At 46.6% G+C, this 18,135-nt stretch overlaps 3 protein-coding genes across 5 annotated transcripts; 2 read left to right on the top strand and 1 right to left on the bottom strand.

Moving 5' to 3' along the window:
* Positions 1-1,716: 1,716 nt before the first annotated feature.
* On the top strand, positions 1,717-5,830 carry LOC119269930 (abhydrolase domain-containing protein C22H12.03-like). 2 transcript variants are annotated; one of them, XM_037551869.1, is made up of 13 exons: positions 1,717-1,911; positions 2,723-2,869; positions 2,953-2,979; positions 3,175-3,265; positions 3,405-3,448; positions 3,587-3,637; positions 4,226-4,283; positions 4,366-4,418; positions 4,527-4,628; positions 4,743-4,808; positions 4,945-5,069; positions 5,149-5,320; positions 5,407-5,830. In XM_037551869.1, the coding sequence occupies exons 1-13, from the start codon at positions 1,783-1,785 to the stop codon at positions 5,488-5,490; spliced, it is 1,149 nt and encodes a 382-aa protein (XP_037407766.1). In that variant the 5' UTR covers positions 1,717-1,782; the 3' UTR covers positions 5,491-5,830. The 2 variants fall into 2 exon arrangements, with proteins under 2 accessions (XP_037407766.1, XP_037407765.1); XM_037551868.1 differs by having other exon boundaries at positions 3,539-3,637.
* A 3,106-nt stretch (positions 5,831-8,936) lies between these two features.
* LOC119272521 (ethylene-responsive transcription factor ERF020-like) lies at positions 8,937-9,658 on the top strand. The gene has a single exon (XM_037553992.1). It carries the CDS (start codon positions 8,971-8,973, stop codon positions 9,544-9,546), a length of 576 nt encoding a protein of 191 aa, XP_037409889.1. The 5' UTR covers positions 8,937-8,970; the 3' UTR covers positions 9,547-9,658.
* A 4,353-nt stretch (positions 9,659-14,011) lies between these two features.
* On the bottom strand, positions 14,012-16,987 carry LOC119269929 (UPF0301 protein Plut_0637-like). Of its 2 annotated transcripts, none has more exons than XM_037551867.1 (3): positions 16,709-16,987; positions 15,940-16,091; positions 14,012-14,944 (listed from the first exon to the last, which is right to left on the bottom strand). In XM_037551867.1, exons 1-3 carry the CDS (start codon positions 16,920-16,922, stop codon positions 14,273-14,275), a joined length of 1,038 nt encoding a protein of 345 aa, XP_037407764.1. In that variant the 5' UTR covers positions 16,923-16,987; the 3' UTR covers positions 14,012-14,272. The 2 variants fall into 2 exon arrangements, with proteins under 2 accessions (XP_037407764.1, XP_037407763.1); XM_037551866.1 differs by having other exon boundaries at positions 14,012-14,950; positions 16,709-16,985.
* Positions 16,988-18,135: the final 1,148 nt, after the last annotated feature.

The following is an 18,135-nucleotide window of genomic DNA, read 5'->3' as shown; positions in this document are numbered from 1 at the left end:
TCGAGCGCCCCCCTCCAACCCTCACTTCTACAGTTCGAAATTGGGTTTGAGGGTTGGACCTTTACTCTTTTTTTGAGAGTTTGAGGGTTTAGGGGTTCTAGTCTTTGCTTTTTTTGTTGCAACCCGAAAAAAAACGATTATTTTTGAGGGTTTAAGAGTTTAGGGGTACTACTAGTAATGCTCTGGTCAAGCGCTTTTTCTTAGTGCCTGGAAGCCAGTCTCGCAGATAGCAGCTCCACTAAGGCACTCAGCATTCATCACTACAAACCGTTCCTTTCTGTTTCACCCCTGGTGTCATGTTTGTTGTATATTCACTGCGATCGGGAAATCCAAGAGACTGAGCCGGCATATTATCTTGAGATTTTACTAGTCACCGTAGGCGTCTCGTAGTCGACAGGAACGTCTCCTCCCACTGAAAGCATCGCGGAAATCCTGAAATAAATCCAGGATAAATGCAAGCACCAGGACTTGAACCCTGGTGCGTGGGGAATACCACTGTCCACCCAACCATCCCTTAGGTTGGTTCGCATATACATAAAAATATGCCGGCCCAGTCTTAGTGCTTGGGTGGATAGTGGTATATACCAACACCGTGTTACAAAGCTGCGTAGTTTTTTTTTTGAAGGAAAACCACCTAATGTGTATATAGTTTCTTTGGGACAAACTTGTACAGTTTATTAATCCATCATAATGTTTACACGAACGAAGAGAAGATCTCAGGGTTGGCCTAATCACACATGATACCCAACCCCTAAAGTCTGTATATTGTTTTTTTAAAATTGCACCTTTTATTAAATGTCAATGTTTATGGGGGTACAAATAATATCGAATAAAACGAAAAACCACACATAGCGCCTAGTAGGAAGAGAATAAGCTACTTTGGCTAGTGCATGCGCCTCTCCATTATGTTTTCTTTTCTCGTGGATGAATTGAACATCCTGAAAGTACCTCCGTTTATGCTTGATCTCCTTCAAAATGACAACATATTGACAAGGAGCACCAGTTTCAATGTTCGCTATCACCTCCACACAGTCTGAAGCAACACAAATAGAATCTAAGTGAAAATCGGTTCGAAGTGACGATGCTTCGTTACAGGCTCGAGTTTTCAGTATAGCTGGGTCCATGAGGCCGTCGAAGATGACAACGGATGCACCTATGAAATGGGCGCTTTTATCCTTGCAGATCGCCGCCGCTGCACCTCGCGTTTATCTTCATCTCAAGCTAGTTAGCTTTTTTTAGACAACTCAAGCTAGTTAGCTACAATCATCATTGCAGGAAACTCAAAAATCCATGGGTTTAGTTTTTTCGCCTTCTTCTTTTTTGAACGGTTTTTTCGCCTTCTTTTCGTAGGGACGTGATAGGTGCTGGGCCTAGCATGGCCCGGCGGAGGTGGGAAGCGCGATTCACGGCCCGCTGAACAGAATCCATACAGGTCACGGCCCCTTGTTCCTCAGACCACACAGTGCTACCCCTAATAAAAAGAAAACATACACACACACACACACACACACACACACACACAGTACACAGGCGCCCAGCCACGCAGGACCTTTCAGTAAAGGACCCACCGTCAGCGACGGAAGGAGACACCAGGTGGCCACCTACCCCACACGCCAGCCTCTCTCCCGATCCTTGGGTTCTCCGCCTCTAGCTTTTTCTTCGCCCACGGCGGAATAAACAAAAACGATTAATTCGTTAATTGCGGTGACGCGGCAAGCCCACGGACACACCAACAATTCGCCCCCCTCGGTGCTCCCACCCCTACCACTCGCCGGTGATCTGATGGCGGCGGCCGGCGCACCGCCGCCGCGCGCCTTCTCCGCGGAGCTGAGGAGGGCTCCGCTCTCCGCGGGCCTCGCGCCGCCGCGGCAGGGGACCAGGGCTCGCGCGTCGTGGCCCCTCCCCCGCCAGGTACTGTTCTTCAGCTGGTTTCGGCGATCGAATCGTCCTCAATTAGGTTACTCGGCCAGTTCGTAGTCCAAGGGGCTGATGCGCCGTGGAGCTACGGGTACTCGAACTGTCGCCTCGCGTTGGCTGACTGGAGCTAGATGCGAGATTTTGGTGCAATTTTGAGGGCGTGAGGATATACGGCGGCGGGTGGCGATGGACGCAATGTAGATGCGATCAGGGGCAACTGAAGGAATGCGTTTCTGCTTCAAGTGATAGATGCACATTTCTTACTGTGTGACATATCAATGTCTATGGTTTACTCCATATCCCTGTTTGTGATTGTTCACTACCGCACTAGAGTGTTTAAAATTGCTTGTGTTGATCGAACCTTTTTCATGGACCTCACTGTTTTTATTCTCCGAGAAAGCTCAAAAGCCGTCTCGACCCGTTGATTATGGCCCTTGCCGATATGATTTTTGTGTAATTTTAGTTGTCCATGGCCTATTTAGCGTAGGAGTGAGTAATGATACTTGGTAGCTGCAATCTGTGCCGTTGCCATGGCATGCTTAGTAACCAAACAAAATACACGTTGAAGTAGGGAACTGCTAATTCAACTTGTAAAAGCAACTAACATTCATAATGTGGAACCTGCATGATCTGTTAATTTGTGCAGCAACTGCTAATTTAACTATCAATTTCTTGCATTTTCACAGACGTTCTGAAATTCAAATCGCGGTTATACAATTTCATTGTTCTGGTTAGATAATGGTTAATTTCTGAACTACACCAACATTCTGAACTTCAATTATGATCTTATGTTTTGTATTGTTAGGAAACTGTTTGTAGTCGTGGCCAGTTGATATCGACCATGTCTAGTTCAAGGTCATTGGCGTGCTCTCCTTGTCGTTGCGCTCAGGTGGCTTTGGCTGACGCAGAGATTGCTTACCAGCCTGAGGCTGAGAAGCATGCTGGAGTTCTGGTAAGGAAGCTTGAAGCTTTGAAATAGTGTGATTAATGGTTCTCACCCAATCCTGATTAATGATTTCTATTCTTTCCCTACAGGCCTATGAACTGGTTCAAGGGAACCTTGTAAGTGTTGCATTCACATCAGTGATTTATCACTGGTTGTTAAATTGTGTTATATACCCTCCGTCCCAAAAAGCTTGTCTTAGATTTATCTAGATACGGATGTCTAAGATAAGCTTTTTGGGACGGAGGTAATACTATAATTAGTTGCTTGAAATGTTCTGACACAATTCAAGTTATTCATAATCATTACCTCAGGTACAATGGAACTCTTTTATGGACAAATCAATACCTGATCCACCAACAGCTGTACTCCTTCATGGCATCCTTGGGAGCGGGAAAAACTGGGGTAAATGAGCATTCTGATTGTCTGAGTTGCGATTTCGTTCAATTTTACAAATCAGTGAAATGCTTTGACATGTTTTAAAGAAGTTTCGGCTCAATAAAGGATATGAGGTTATATTTAATTAACTATATTTGTCATGAAGGGTCGTTTGCAAAGAGGTTAGCTCAGGAATTTCCAATGTGGCAGGTCAGTATATCTAAAATTCTGCTAATGATCTGAACAACTTCACACTACGGCACCAAAAAAGAAAACTGAATCTGACTTCTCTTCCTGAAATTTCTTTTGGTTGATTTGCGTTGCCACGGTGACTCGGCATCAATTAAGAAAAGAGGACCACACACTGTTGCTTCCACTGCTTTTGACGTTCTAAAGCTGGTTTGTATTTTCTTCTCATAGCTAATTTCTATTTTATCTTCTAATATCTACACTAAATGTGTTTGGTACACCCAGTATGATTATAAATTGAATATGTAGCTTATTTGGAAGAACATCGTAAAAGAGTGAAAGACTACATTTATTTCTGAGTAATATCTGTCTATATGTGTGTTGTGCATCTAGCTTTATACACTGTGAGGTAGGCACCATTTCAAAGTGCTTAGCGACTTATTAGCATACCTGGCTTTTGATGCCACAGTATATATGTTAACTAGCTTACTTATGGACATTACTTATGACTAGTGAAGCTGTAAGAGACATGGTAACATCACATGTGGATCATATGTTTTTTCTGAAGTATGACTACATGATATAGAATACAGATTAATCTCTGCTGATTTGGAGCAATTGCCATGAAGTGCATGAAGCTGTTGCAAGCAATGCACCTGCTTAAATCGTATTTATTACTGTGTTTTATTTCTCAGTGGAAAATATCTAAGTAGTGTTCACCTTTCACTTTCAGTTCACCTGCCATTTCTTTTATATATCTTACTTATTACACAATGCTAATTTGTCTAAATACAACAGATAGGGCAACTCAGGCTGTCTCCTCGAGTGTTGGTTGGTCACAGCTTTGGTGGAAAAGGTTTTTCTTGTTCCTATTGCATCTTCTTATCTGACATGCCACGCACTTCCATAACTGTCCAGCTACCTAATTGTGCTTGCAGTGGCTTTGAGTATGGTAGATCAAGCTGCAAAACCACTTGCCCGTCCTGTCAGGGTAAGCTTAACTACCTTTTCCGTGTTATATGAGTGGCAATAATGGAATGCCAACTATTATTAATTATATTTTGAGCTAAATTTCTTCTGTGTATTCTGTTCATTAAAGGTATGGGTTCTTGATGCTACTCCTGGCAAAGTTCGTTCTGGGCTAGATGGCGAAGATCATCCCGCTGAACTTATTGATTTCCTCAGAAGAATGCCTGTGCAGGTTGGCCTTTTAGAACTATCTATGCTTTTATACTGTGGAAGTACATTCTAGTTCTAGTCTGGAAAAACGTCTTATTTATGATTCATTATTTGTGTTTTGCCATTAAAAATCCAGGTTAATTCAAAGCAGGAAGTTGTTGATGCTCTAGTTAAAGCAAAGTTTTCTGTGGATGTTGCACGGGTATGCTTGTACATCACCCTTTTGTTGAGATGCCCTTGCAAATTTACTTGATTTTACTGGTCTAAAAGAGCTGCTTGATTTCACTTTATACAATGAAAGAGAAGGCATTTCAGTGCTCTGTTGATTCCTTGTGCAGTGGGTGGCAACAAATCTCCGACGGAGCAGCCCATCAGGACCACGATCTTCTACAAGCTACTCATGGATATTCAACTTAAATGGCATCTCTGAGATGTACAAGTCCTATGAAGACACTAACCTATGGTAAATAATCACCAGTGCCTGACGGAACAATATAAAATCTGCTAACCATCTTGGGCAACTAACTGAATCCACCATGCAGGAGGATTGTAGAGAACGTACCGCGCGGGGTACACATTAATTTCCTCAAGGCTGAAAGAAGTTTGCATAGATGGGCCCTTGAAGACCTTCAGAGAATTCATACCGCGGAGGAGGTGGCTGCCGATGAGGCTGGGGGAGTTGAAATGCATGTGCTTGAAGATGCTGGACACTGGGTATGTACGCTGCCTCCCTGTAATAACCGAGTTATTGCGGCATTTCGCAAATGAGGTTTAACTTTGGATCCACCGTCCCCTTTCAGGTTCACGCAGATAACCCTGACGGGCTCTTCAGAATCCTTTCGTCAACCTTCCGCATCGAGACCAGCCTAAGAGGGCGGGAGTGAGGGTACAGAGCTCCGAACGGCACCGCCACATCTCTATTTTAAGCTGGCGGGCCTGCCATGAACAACAATACATATGGATCACATCCCAGTGCCTGCATTCCAGTTTTGTAGAATCGCAAAAGAGAGGTAAAAAGCAAACTGCGGGCGAGCGACGACCGCGATCACCGGCGTGGTAGCGCATTGGTTCATTCATTCGTTTCATGCACCGTGTATGTAAACATACAGTCGGGGGTGCAGTTGTACTGTAACAGAACCAACATGTAATTATCGGTCTCGTCATACACTGGATAAACCAGTCGCCGTATAAATGGTGGAGAACTGGAAGCTAGGCAGTTTGTAAGTAAGGCCGTGCCGGCTACGTGTACAGTCCTCGCCGGCGATGACCAGCCGGTGGGGTCCATTCGTCGCGGACCTACTTCTGGGCGCACAAGCACGACACGAGCGGCTGCTGTCCGACCTGAAAGTCGGTGCCCTTCAACAACGGCGAGCCAGGACCCGGTGGCTCTCCGGAGCAGTCCTGCATGGAAAAGGAGCGAACCAGGACCGTTTCAAAGGTCAAATTAAGCCCAACCGTGTACGTGCGTGTGGACACTTGAAAACGTCAGAGCTTACGTCGCCAGGGAAAACGATTGTAAACGTGCCCGGAGTGGCGAGCCTCGCGCCCGACGTCGACGTGCTCGGTGTCGGCCTGCCTCAAAACGAGCGCACGCAGATTGCCGTCTTGGTCGCTTGCCACTCAAGCCGATCGCCTTGTCAGCCTTGTCCCTTGTGTAATCGTAGCGGCCATCCTTGATAGTAGAAGTAGAAGAGGATGGTCCGGTTGAAGAATGGGACGGAATTGACCTGACCTTTGCTGCTTTAATTTTGTACAGTAACAGCCACGGTTCTGTCTTGGGCGGCATGTTTCATGTTCGAGACATGCTCGCCCTGCCCAGCGATGGCTACGCAGTGAGTGCTTCTGCTTTTCATGTCCCGTCGCTGACAAAGCCAACCACCATACAAAAACGGTGCCGAGATGCCACTCAAGTCACAACGGACAAGGAACGAGTTCCTTGAAAAAGGAATAAGAGAATGGGCCCTTATTTTATGTTTTTGTCGTGAGAAAATGTCTACAATTAGAGATTAATGTATTAAGCAAACACTAATTGGTAAAAGCTGACCGGATAATTGGCACCGCAATGCTAACTTAGCCGTGGTATCTCTATCTCTACTACTTAAAAAGAATGTAAGGTTTCATTTTTCACTTTTCTTACCACCTCCTTCTCGTCCAACCTTTCACCTTCCATTATTTTTCCCCGGTGCTCTATCCCCTTCTGAATTTCAGCAATCAATTTTTTGATAACGTAATAAATCAGATCAACAGCCGGTATATAGCAATAAATTCACGGCCCATAAGTAGATTACTTCTTATGGTAAAACCTATCTACTCCCTCCGATCCAAATTAGAGTATTTGTTTTGCATCAAGATTTGTCTCGTATGATCGTCTTATATTGTGTTAAAAAAATATTTGGTCACGTCACAACGCACGTATACACTCGTAGTAATTTTAGAAATTACGGTTTCACTATCCACAAAAAATTAGGGTGGCCAAAGATTATTTAGCAACGTGTATGTTATCCTTTTCTTTTCTTCTGTCAAATAAATGTTTAAAATTACTGTAACAATTTCTCCATAAAAAATAATAAATCACAAGGTAGCACCTATTTTCCAGTTGCGTGAAAAAAAAAACAATCCATTTTGCCCGCACCGTTAGATTGAAATCCAACTGTCGCCATTCATCTTGCTCCTTTAGCCAAGCTTCTCCCCCAACCCCCCTACTGTAGGCTGAACCACTGGCACCACGTTGCAACTTGGCCCTGTTCACCAACTACACCCTCGAGTTTCCTCTAAACCCTGCCCACCAACGACCCCTATACCCGCACCTGCGAACCCCCTGCTTGTCCTTTCCCCGACGAGCCCCGTTGTCCCCTCCTCCGGCGAGCCCTCGCAGGGGACACCATGGCCTCATCGTCGCAACATTGATCGTTATCTCGTCTCTATGACAAAATCGACTAAACCAATTTATTTAGTTGCTCAAAGTTTAGCAAACGTGAAATCACACAAATTCTTCTAAAGTTACACTCGGACTAACGTAATGACCAACTCAATTTACCTTATCTGATAAAAAAATATTTAAAAAAATTAAAGTACTTTTTAGGATAAAAATTAAAGTACTTTCTAGTACAAAACCAGTGATTTTGGATTAGCAATTCACAAGTTGTTGAACAAACTGTTGGTTAAAGATAGATCATGGAAAACACAACCCTCACGTCTAATATCTTTTGGACAGATGAGACACCATTAGTCTGATCATTAAAAAAATACTTGCATACTTATTTTTTTTCTTCTGAAAAGACCAAAGACCATATGCTATTAAGCAGTATAGGCGCTAACCAAAACACTCTTATACAAAAATAAAATAAAATAATTGCGTACTCCCTTTGTTCCATAATTTTTGTTGTGGTTTAATTCAATGAACTAACTTTTGTTCATTGAATTAAACTACAACAAGAAAATCACAACAAGAATTATGAACATAATTATGTTGTACTGGTTGTATTACTACCTCCGTTCTGGTTTATTAGTCCTCATTGTATTTTGTGTCAAATTTTGACCATGGATTTAATTAACAAAAATGATTGTGCATATGTCGCCAAAAATTATATCATTGAAAACTATGTTTAAATACGAATCCAACAATAAACGATATATTTTTTGTTGACATGCATTAACATTTTGTTAGTTAAATATTTGATCAAAATTTGACACAAATTACAAAGAGGGCCAATAAATCAGGACGAAGGTACCGTCCGTTTCAGTTTACAAGTCCTGCGCGTATACCTAGGTTGGCAATTTTATCACCCTAATATAAACTATACTCCTATAACACAAAAATTATACCGCTTGAAAATAGAACATCTGAAGTTTATATTGATATATTTGTTGTAATATATGACTTGCATTAGGTTGGTCAAATTAACGACCTAAGGATACGCGCATGCCCTGTAGCAACTTTTTAGCTAAAAGTCAATCCCATTAATTCTCCAAACTAATATTGTGGAACTTGAGACGGCAGCCTGTAACTGCGATGGAGAAGAGGGTTCCCCACAGAATCTGATGGCGACTTGGGGAGCCTACCACCACATGCGTGTTCATACGATCGATACTACGACCATAAAAAATGGTTTGACCCTTTGAAGATTTTGACCCCGTTGCTCCCATGCCGACCACAAATATCACCACACGGCTGTATTAGCACCGCTCACAGCTCACAAGGTCAAACTCAAACCCGATTCGATCCTTCCGCATGCAGCGTCAACTCGTTTTGTGGGTTGACCTCTCACTGGTATATAAGCGCGTGGTACGTCGTACGTTCATTTGGAAGCTCAACGCATGCGTTGAGAAAGAGGCGAGGTCAGAGGCTCGGAAGGTGGTCAGCCATGAGCAGCGCGGAGGCGTCGGCGGCGAGGGGCGGCGAGGAGGAGCGGTGCCGGTACAAGGGCGTGCGGCGGCGGCGGTGGGGGAAGTGGGTGTCGGAGATCCGGGTGCCCGGCACGCGGGAGCGCCTGTGGCTCGGCTCCTACGCCACGCCCGAGGCCGCCGCCGTCGCGCACGACACGGCCGTCTACTTCCTCCGCGGCGGCGCCCTCTCCGGCAACGGCGCCGCTGGGCTCAACTTCCCGGAGCGCGCGGCCGCCGCGTACGGCGCCGGCTCCGTGGCGCCCCTCTCGCCACGGTCCGTGCAGAGCGTGGCGTCCGACGCCGGCATGGCCGCCGACGCGCAGCTCGTGGCGGCGCGGGACGGCGCGCCCGGGCAGCACTACGCGGAGGCGCGCGCCGGCGCAGGCGCCGCGCAGGGCGGCGCGAACGCGCGGCACGCGGAGTTCCAGCACGACGGCGCGTATGCGTACACGTATACCGGGGACGGCGGGGACACCACTGGCGGCGGTGGTGGCAGTAGGGAGCAGCTTGTCACCGGCGAGCTCAGCGTCGACGACATGGAGATATTGATGTAAAATTGAGTATACATCACAACGGTACGTAGAATTAGCTGATGGAATAAAGATCGAACACCGGTCGCAGTTGGCAAGGTTGAGCCATTTGAAATTCGAAAAATACTTCCGTTGAGTGGCGACCTGTTGACATTTGAAATTGGCGGGACACGTAGCCACCGCATATGCTGCGGTGAGTGGCGACAGTGCTCGATCGTATGCATGGCCACCGGCACGTAGGCGAGGCCCCGCTTGGGTGATCTGATGAATGGCGCTGCGGCCTGCGGGCAGGCCTAGGTTGACCAGGCTAGCTGGCATGGATTGCTGAGGCTCTCCTTTCTCCAAGCTACGGACGGATCGCGACCGATCAATGACCAGCAGCCCTTTTCGCCTGCCTGCCACTGCCGAGGGAGGATGGGTCAGAGCACAGAGCATGCTTAGTTTGATGTCAAAATTTCCCTTTGCTAATGTTTGGTCAAAGCTAAAAAGTTAGCTATTACTCCCTCCATAAAGAAATATAAGAGATCCAAACGTTCTTATATTTCTTTAGGGAGGGAGTACTTCATGTCAATGTTTTTCTTTTTTGTTTGGAAGTTTGGCAATTGCCAAATGTTATCTTGTTAGTGCTGGAATTTTGTCTATTTTGAGCCTAGCCCAATAGCAGTTTCAGAAATTCCTAATAAATTTTAGAAGCCCACGCAGCCCATTCGTGCAAGGCAAGAGGTGGAACAAAAGTTTAGTCTCACATTGCTAGTTTAGAGGGAGTTGGACCTCTTTATAAGGGAGGTTCTTTCCCCACATGTATGAGCATGAGAACAAGAGGGACATCCACGCGCGCTCCTCCTTCGCCGCCCGCCACGCCTCGTCACGACGCAAACCTATAGGATGTAAATGAGTATTCAAGAAGAAGCTTAGGCCTGATGGTACTATTGAAAAGTACAAGGCTCGGCTCGTGGCTAAGGGTTATACCCAAAAGAAGGTGAAGACTTCTTGATACTTACTCACCTGTGGCTCGACTGACCACTATTCGAGTTCTACTTTCACTAGCTGCCTCGCATGGTCTTCTCGTTTAACAAATAGATGTTAAGATTGCTTTCCTAAATGGAGAGTTGGACGAGGAAATTTATATGGAACAACCAGATGGGTTTGTACGAGTGGCTGGTGTCATTCTGAACATCAAGTTGTTGAGAGACGATGATGGTGGGATTACATTGCTTCAATCTCACTATGTGGAAAAGATCTTGAGTCGCTTTGGCTATAGTGACTGCAAGCCCTCTCCAACATCATATGATGCGAGTGTGTTACTCGAAAGAATCGAAGAATTGCTAGAGACCAATTGAAGTATTCTCGGATTATTGGCTCGCTTATGTACTTAGCCAGTGCCACAAGACCTGACATCTCTTTTGCTGTTAGCAAACTGAGACGGGTTGTTTCAAAACCAGGAGATATGCATTAAAAAGCTCTAGAGAGAGTTTTGCGTTATTTGAAAGGCACTTCAAATTATGGAATTCACTACACCGGCACCCAAAGGTGCTTGAAGGGTATAGTGACTCAAACTGGATCTCAGATGCTGATGAGATAAAGGCCACGAGTGGATATGTATTCACTCATGGAGGTGGCGATGTTTCTTGGAAGTCTTGCAAGCAGACCATCTTAACGAGGTTAACAATGGAAGCAGAACTCACATCACTAGATACAGCTACGGTCGAAGCAGATTGGCTTCGCCGGCTCTTGAATGACTTGCCGGTTGTTGAGAAACCTGTACCGGGTATCCTTATGAACTGCGACAATCAAACTGTGATCACGAAAGTGAGCAGCTCAAAGGATAACATGAAGTCATCAAGACACGTTCAGAGAAGGTTAAAGTCTGTCAAGAAAATGAGAAACTCTGGAGTTATTGCATTGGACTATATCCAAACGTCTAAAAATCTGGCATATCCTTTTACTAAGGGTCAATCATGTAATGTGATAGATAATGCATCGAGGGAGATGGGTATGAGACCCACAATATGAGTTGTTCACAGTGGTAACCTATTCTTTGTGATCGGAGATCCCGTGAATTAGATGTGGAAGACAAGCTGTTGGTCAACTGAGAGGAGAGTATCCTTACTATCAACAATACCACTCCATGAAGATGCAATACTCTCCTAATCTGCATGGCAGGTTGATGTATATCTTAATGTGTTCGAACTGGCTCATTGAAGTAGAGATGTCGTCCTGCAGAACATCTTTTGAAGAACACACCTATATGAGTCTGATTGTCAAACATCGCAATCTATGAGAGTAGGGTTCTCTTTAGTAAACTCATGAAAGGTCTCGAAGTATGACGCATAAGCTCCACCCGCGGGGAAGACCCACGGTAGCCACGTATCGGTCAAGGCTTTATGTGAAGCTAGATTCACAGAAAACTTGCAGTTCAAGGCCCAGTCCACTGTTCAAGTTGCTTACTAGTGTAGCACAGAGTTCTAGGTGGAAGTTCAACTTAACAGTCTCCACTGTAGTACCGGTATATAAAACAGTGTTTTGGAACCAAAGGCAAAATTTGTGTGCCTCTGGGATCCGGTGGGGGATTGCTGGAATTTTGTCTATTTTGGGCCTAGCCTAATAGCAGTTTCAGAAATTCCTAATAAATCTTAGAGGCCCATGCAACCCATTCGTGCAAGGCAAGAGGTGAAACAAAAGTTTAGTCCCACATTGCTAGTTTAGAGGGAGTTGGACCTCTTTATAAGGAAGGTTTTTTTCCCACATGTATGAGCATGAGAACAAGAGGGACATCCACGCGCGCTCCTCCTCCGCCGCCCGCCACGCCTCGTCACGACGCGACGCGACGCGGGTTGCGGGAATGAGCCGAACTGATATCTAAATTTTTGCCACGCACGACGGGTATACGAAAGGTTACATGAGAGTTGAAACGTTTTCTGTATTGGACACTGAATTCGAACGGTGCGCCTCTTCGGCCGCTGCCTGTTCGCTTCGTCTCCCTTCGTTGCTTCACCTCCCGCCGCAGCCTCTTCGCGTCCTTCTCCTGTGCCTATATAAGAGAGGTTGCTCCTCTCCAGATGGACACAACAGAAGCTCCTCTTCCTCTCGCCACAAAGTTCCGAGCACTGCGTTGCTGCTACGTTCTTCCCCATCTCGTCTTGCGGCGTGCACCGCAGGTCGGGACAGTAGGCCTCCGGAACCGTACCTTTTGAGTCCTGTACGGGAGAAGGGTGATAAGGTTTTTGGGGAGCGCTCCGCGCGACTACTGGCTTCTTCATCACGGACTCCGACGACTACTTCCCCAACGACGACTTCTTCCCCGACGTCGACAACCTCATCAACGACATGGCTGGAGAAGATGTCGACCCCAAGTCCAGTGCTTCTACTACTGATGTCCCGTACGTGTTCTTGCTCTTTCTGTTAGATGTCATGACACAGTTCTTTGCTCTACTTTCTGTCCTACATATGTTAGGTTCTACTTCATATATGCAACTTCATCTAGTGTCTATTCTAGATGTGTTTAGTTCAATTTCATATATGCAGATGCTCTTTACCTTCTCTCTGTTAGAACGCATGACTTGTTTTATCTCTACTATATTAGTCATGCTTTATCTAGTATTTCTGTTAATAAAATCATTTGGTAAATTGCTTATATTTCCAACAGTCAGCACATTGGCAGGTCGGCGTGGGGGCTTGTGTTGCCGTGCGGCGAGGTGGCGGCTCTGCAATATGGCCATGCTCCGGTGGCGCTAGGAAGGCTCAACTATGTCCGTTGCGGGTATCGACGGGCCCGGTGTGGCGTCGTAGTGTGAGGAGGACTGCAGCTAGTAGTGGCTTGGGTGATCGGCCGGTTCCAAGTAGCAGAGTGCGCACAAACGGGCAAGAACCTTGCCTCCGGTCCATGGCCAAAGTCAGCAAGACGATGTCTCCGGACGTCGTGCCCTTCATGAAGTCGTTGTATTGTGTGCCTATTCTTCCATGTATGCTCTAAGCAAAACCTCATATCCAGGCTCCTGGATCGGACGATGGTGACACCTCTTGCGCCCCACGGTTCTCCTCAGTTGAACCGTCGCCACTCACGTCACTAGCACTGCGTTGTGCATCCCAGACCAGTTGAACAGTTAGAACCGTTGCCCAATTCCGCTGCGCCGTGAGTATTTGACAAGTTCTTGAGAGCATCGCCGCGACGAAACACCACCTCCTGACTTGGCACTGTAGATTGTTCCTGCCGTCAATAAGCACCTGCTCGCCGGGCGCGTAGACGCTATCCCACGGTTGATGGTTGACTACAGTTTGAACAAAAGGAGTAACCATTTTTACGCGAAATGAGAAGCAGAGTGTAACCAGAGCGCCATACATATTCGGCCTGGCGAATTGACGTGTTGGAGGTCGCCGGGTAGAGAGAAAACCACCAGAAAGAGTTGTACTGGAGCTACTAGAGCTGTGACAATTAATATGGATTGAAGGGACCAGAATGTCGCACCGCAGAGACAGATGAAGCTCCAACTCCAGGAATTACAGGCAGGAGCAGGCACATACCCACTGCTATGCTTTATACCCTTCTTTTCTCGCCCAGAAAGTTCTAAAAAAAATTTGTACACCCACCAACAGCAAACGTATTATTATTGATCATAGCACCACGAAAACAAAAACAGTCTCCGCGCGTGACGAACAGGACAGTGACCAGACGAGATTACTCAAATTATGTACAAATCGAACAACAACAGAGTTTGCTGCACACCGTGCCTGAGCCGCAACATAGCCGACTTCACGCGCCATCTTCCTTCGGTTTCTGGCTCAGCTCCGCGTACTGGCCTCCCATCATCTGCAGCACCTCGCTCCACAGGCACGAAGGGTCCGTCGTCAGCGCGTCGGTGATCAGGCCCGAGCTGCAGGAGGTGACGACCCAGTACCCCGCGTCGATCTCGCTCAGCAGCTGATCGTGGTCCCAGGCGGAGTACCCGACGTAGAACTTGAGGTCATCGGGGTTGAGCGCCCCGTTCTTCATCAGGTGACCGACCTTCTGCAGGTCCGTCCTGAAGCCGAAGCAGACGCCCGGGGCCACCTCCTCGAACCCCTTGATGGGCCTGCCTTCGTTGGTCCGCATCAGGAATATGCTCATGTCGACGGGGCCTCCGAAGAAGAGGGAGCAGTCGCCGAAAGGCGTCGCCTGGTCGCGGAAGGATGGGTTCACGTGCTTCATCTTCGTGTAGAGTGGCCGGTTCAGGATGACGCCGAATGGACCGTCGTAGGCGTCTCTTGAACCTAGTTTCAGGAGGAGGATGACGGTTCTTTCGAAGGTGCCGTTCCCGTCAAGCTCTTCCGTGGCGACCAGCACACAGCCAGATTCTGGTGCAGAAATAGAATGGGCCCATTTCCGAGGAAGACAGTGTACTGGTCCATCGAATGATGTCTGTGGTAGTGTATTTACATCGACTGCCTGCTCCTGGTTTTAAGACATGATGAAGAATTAATTAGAAACAAATATTATAGGGGGGAAGACTGAGAAAAGATTAGATAAACTAAATCAGCACCAAGTAGCAGGCAGAGACAGAACAAATTACGTATTTTATGTACAGTTACGACAAAACGGAAGAATTTCAGGACAATCAAAAAGGTAAATGAGGAGTGGAGTTTAAAGGTGAAGAAATTAGACTCCTCTATTATAGGGGTGAAGAAATTAGAATTTCAGCTTCTGTATTAGAAATAGCACACTGAAAATCTTGTTGCACTGCATAGAAATGCTCTAGCCTTTTGGTGTTTAAAGGTGAAGAAATTAGACTCCTCTATTATACTGCGAGGAAGTTTAGCAGGAATGGAGTAAAAAGAAGATTCGTAGTGAGAACCTTCAAGAAATAAAATGTCAGAGCATGTTACATACTCTGACATAGTTGAGAGTGCAATCTCAATGTTGGGGGAACATTGACATACTTACTGGAGTAGGTTTAAGGTCATAATTGCGAGCGTAATCTCAAAGTCCTCCAGAAAAAAGAAAAACCGAGAAAAATTTCAACTAGGATCGGAAGTTGACTCTAGAATACTTCGAACAAAATGTGTGATATGGACAATCCAATACACTTAGCTTTTCTTAAGTTTCCAAGTTCTCATGGAGCTCTTCTCAAGTATGATGTTGGGTGGAACACACAGGCTAACTGAACCTACTCAAGTGCATTCTCTCTGATATGATGCCAACTAATTAATATAATGAAGAAAAATATATTTCCAGCGATTCAGTCAAGGCTATGTTAGTTAAGCCAGTACTAAATAATCACTTAAAAGGACCATACATAATATCTAGCATGAGAGGAATTCATAAAGCTAGATCATGTACTTTGCGAATACTGAGTTCTACAAGATAATGGAGAAAGTTTTTCAGAATAAATAAATAATGGAAAGCGACATTTGGAATAACTAGTCCAAAAGGATTGGACTTACCGACTTTGGAATCACAAAGCTTGCTCTCACATCTCGCCAATATGACAGGTTGCTTGGTACATACATCGTGTCACTGGGTTTCAGTTCGCCATGATTTTGGCTTACTGCATCGGCATCATCATCTCCAATGGGAGTAGATGCATCACCTTTTCCTGCATTGAGAAACCATCAATTCAATACATCCTTTAGATAGTTTATTATCAATACAGTCTAGTTCGTTGCATAATAAATATTGTAATATTGCATTATATATACCTACAACTGAATAAACATCAAACCTACCATACTATGCTGATTCAACAGTTCACATCTAAGCAAAGCGCGGTTGGGAAAAATAAGATGGTCGAACAACCACAAGTCCGCTATCTCTCAATCCAAACCACTCCAGTAAACAAGCTATTAGTGTGTGTTTTTAATCGAGACTGCACCGGAAGCATTTCAACCCCAATAGCTTATCCACCATCGCAGCAAGAACCTCACCGAGACAGCCAGGCATAAGTGTTTCATCATTCTATTACTGTCACCAATTTCTCCAATATTTCACCGTTACTTACACCGACCCCTGACGCAACACGACACGTTCCTATTTCGACACTTTCATCTCATGGGCCCGACTGTAACGATCACGGAAAGGGGGCAACCAAAATCGCACTTTGCGCGGTCGTGTCACCTCGACCCGCATCGAATCGACAAAATTCGCGCAGAGATCCCCGCCTTTCCACTAGAATCAAACGAGCAGAGCATGGAATCTCATAGTAGAAGAATTTACCGGAAGGGGAGGGCTTGCTCTTGGGGTCGTCCCCGTCGCGGCCGTTCCTGCTCTTCTTCCCCGACGCGCTCACCGCCAGCTTGGTCAACCGCGCCGGCTGCCGCCTCCTCCCGATCTCCCCGGCGGGGAGGGGAGCCCAGGTCGCCGGCGGGTGGCGCCGCGGCGCGAGGAAGGAGGGCCCGGCGGCCTTCAAGTTGAGGGCCCGCATGTCCATGGTCGCGGGGGCGGGTGGGTGGCTCGCTCGGCCTGGGGTCCGTCGGAGCGGAAATATTTAGATCGCGAGAAAGAAGGTGCTCCTCGAGGGCGGAGCTTAACTGGGGGGCTATGGGTCCCGGGTGACAGCGAGGGTGGTTGCTCGTTCCGGTGGCGCCTCAGCGGCGTACGTGTCCTGCTGACAGGGACTCAAGGGGAGGGTGGGGTGGTTGCTTGGTAAACGTTTGTCTCTCATTTGCTGTGGCGTTGTAGGATTGGACAGGACGATAAATGCATGGATACTGAAATGTGGCTCTCTCCTCCATTAATAAGCTGGTGGTTCAACAGGAATTGGATGAACCGACGCTGTTTGGGTATCTCCAACCGCACTCGCAAAAAAACCTCCCGCAAACCAACCTTCCGTATTCGTTCACGGGCAGGAGGGGACCAGTTTGCGGACATGAATACGGGAGGCAGCCATCCAACACTTGCCGCATACATTTTCATAACAACTCAAGTTAATCGGACGAAATTCATACAAACATGGTCGATTTCATATAAAAAAGACGGATTTCAGTAAATTTACATCAACCATGCTAGTCCGGCTTTAAAGGTATAATTAATACATAATTAAATCGTCACCCGCGGATCCCTTGTCTTCCTCATATTCGGCAGCCCGATAATCGGACTGTCGGGAGCCCCGAAGATATAGTCTTTAGCGCAAAGGACGCTCGCTTCCCCATCACTTATCGGAGTGGAACTCCCAGCTGATGCTTTAGCTGTAGGGGACGGCAACGCCTCCGCTTCCGCGAAGCCCATGCGGGATCGACATATGTCCTCGAAAGAGAAGAACCGGACAAGACACCGGTTGTGTACGCCGGCGTCGCCTGGGCGGTGGCTGTCGGTGTCAAAACCGGCGGATCTCGGGTAGGGGGTCCCGAACTGTGCGTCTAGGCCGGATGGTAACAGGAGGCAAGGGACACAAAGTTTTACCCAGGTTCGGGCCCTCTCGATGGAGGTAAAACCCTACGTCCTGCTTGATTAATATTGATGATATGGGTAGTACAAGAGTAGATCTAGCACGAGATCGGAGAGGCTAAACCCTAGAAGCTAGCTTATGGTACGATTGTTGTTGTGTATGTTGTCCTACGGACTAAAACCCTCCGGTTTATATAGACACCGGAGAGGGTTAGGGTTACACAAAGTCGGTTACAATGGTAGGAGATCTGCATATC

The sequence above is a fragment of the Triticum dicoccoides genome, chromosome 3A (genome assembly GCF_002162155.2).
Source record: "Triticum dicoccoides isolate Atlit2015 ecotype Zavitan chromosome 3A, WEW_v2.0, whole genome shotgun sequence".
Lineage (NCBI taxonomy): Eukaryota > Viridiplantae > Streptophyta > Magnoliopsida > Poales > Poaceae > Triticum > Triticum dicoccoides.
This window is presented reverse-complemented; position numbering and strand designations above follow the sequence as displayed.

Coding starts and splice junctions, on each gene's coding strand:
- LOC119269930 (XM_037551868.1), top strand. CDS start 1,783: ATGGCGGCGGCCGGCGCACCGCCGCCGCGCGCCTTCTCCGCGGAGCTG. Junction 2,870..2,952: donor AGAAGCATGCTGGAGTTCTG/GTAAGGAAGCTT, acceptor CTTTCCCTACAG/GCCTATGAACTGGTTCAAGG. Junction 4,629..4,742: donor TCAGAAGAATGCCTGTGCAG/GTTGGCCTTTTA, acceptor TTAAAAATCCAG/GTTAATTCAAAGCAGGAAGT.
- LOC119272521 (XM_037553992.1), top strand. CDS start 8,971: ATGAGCAGCGCGGAGGCGTCGGCGGCGAGGGGCGGCGAGGAGGAGCGG.
- LOC119269929 (XM_037551866.1), bottom strand. CDS start 16,922: ATGGACATGCGGGCCCTCAACTTGAAGGCCGCCGGGCCCTCCTTCCTC. Junction 16,092..16,708: donor GAGCAAGCCCTCCCCTTCCG/GTAAATTCTTCT, acceptor TTCTCAATGCAG/GAAAAGGTGATGCATCTACT. Junction 14,951..15,939: donor GCTTTGTGATTCCAAAGTCG/GTAAGTCCAATC, acceptor TCTTAAAACCAG/GAGCAGGCAGTCGATGTAAA.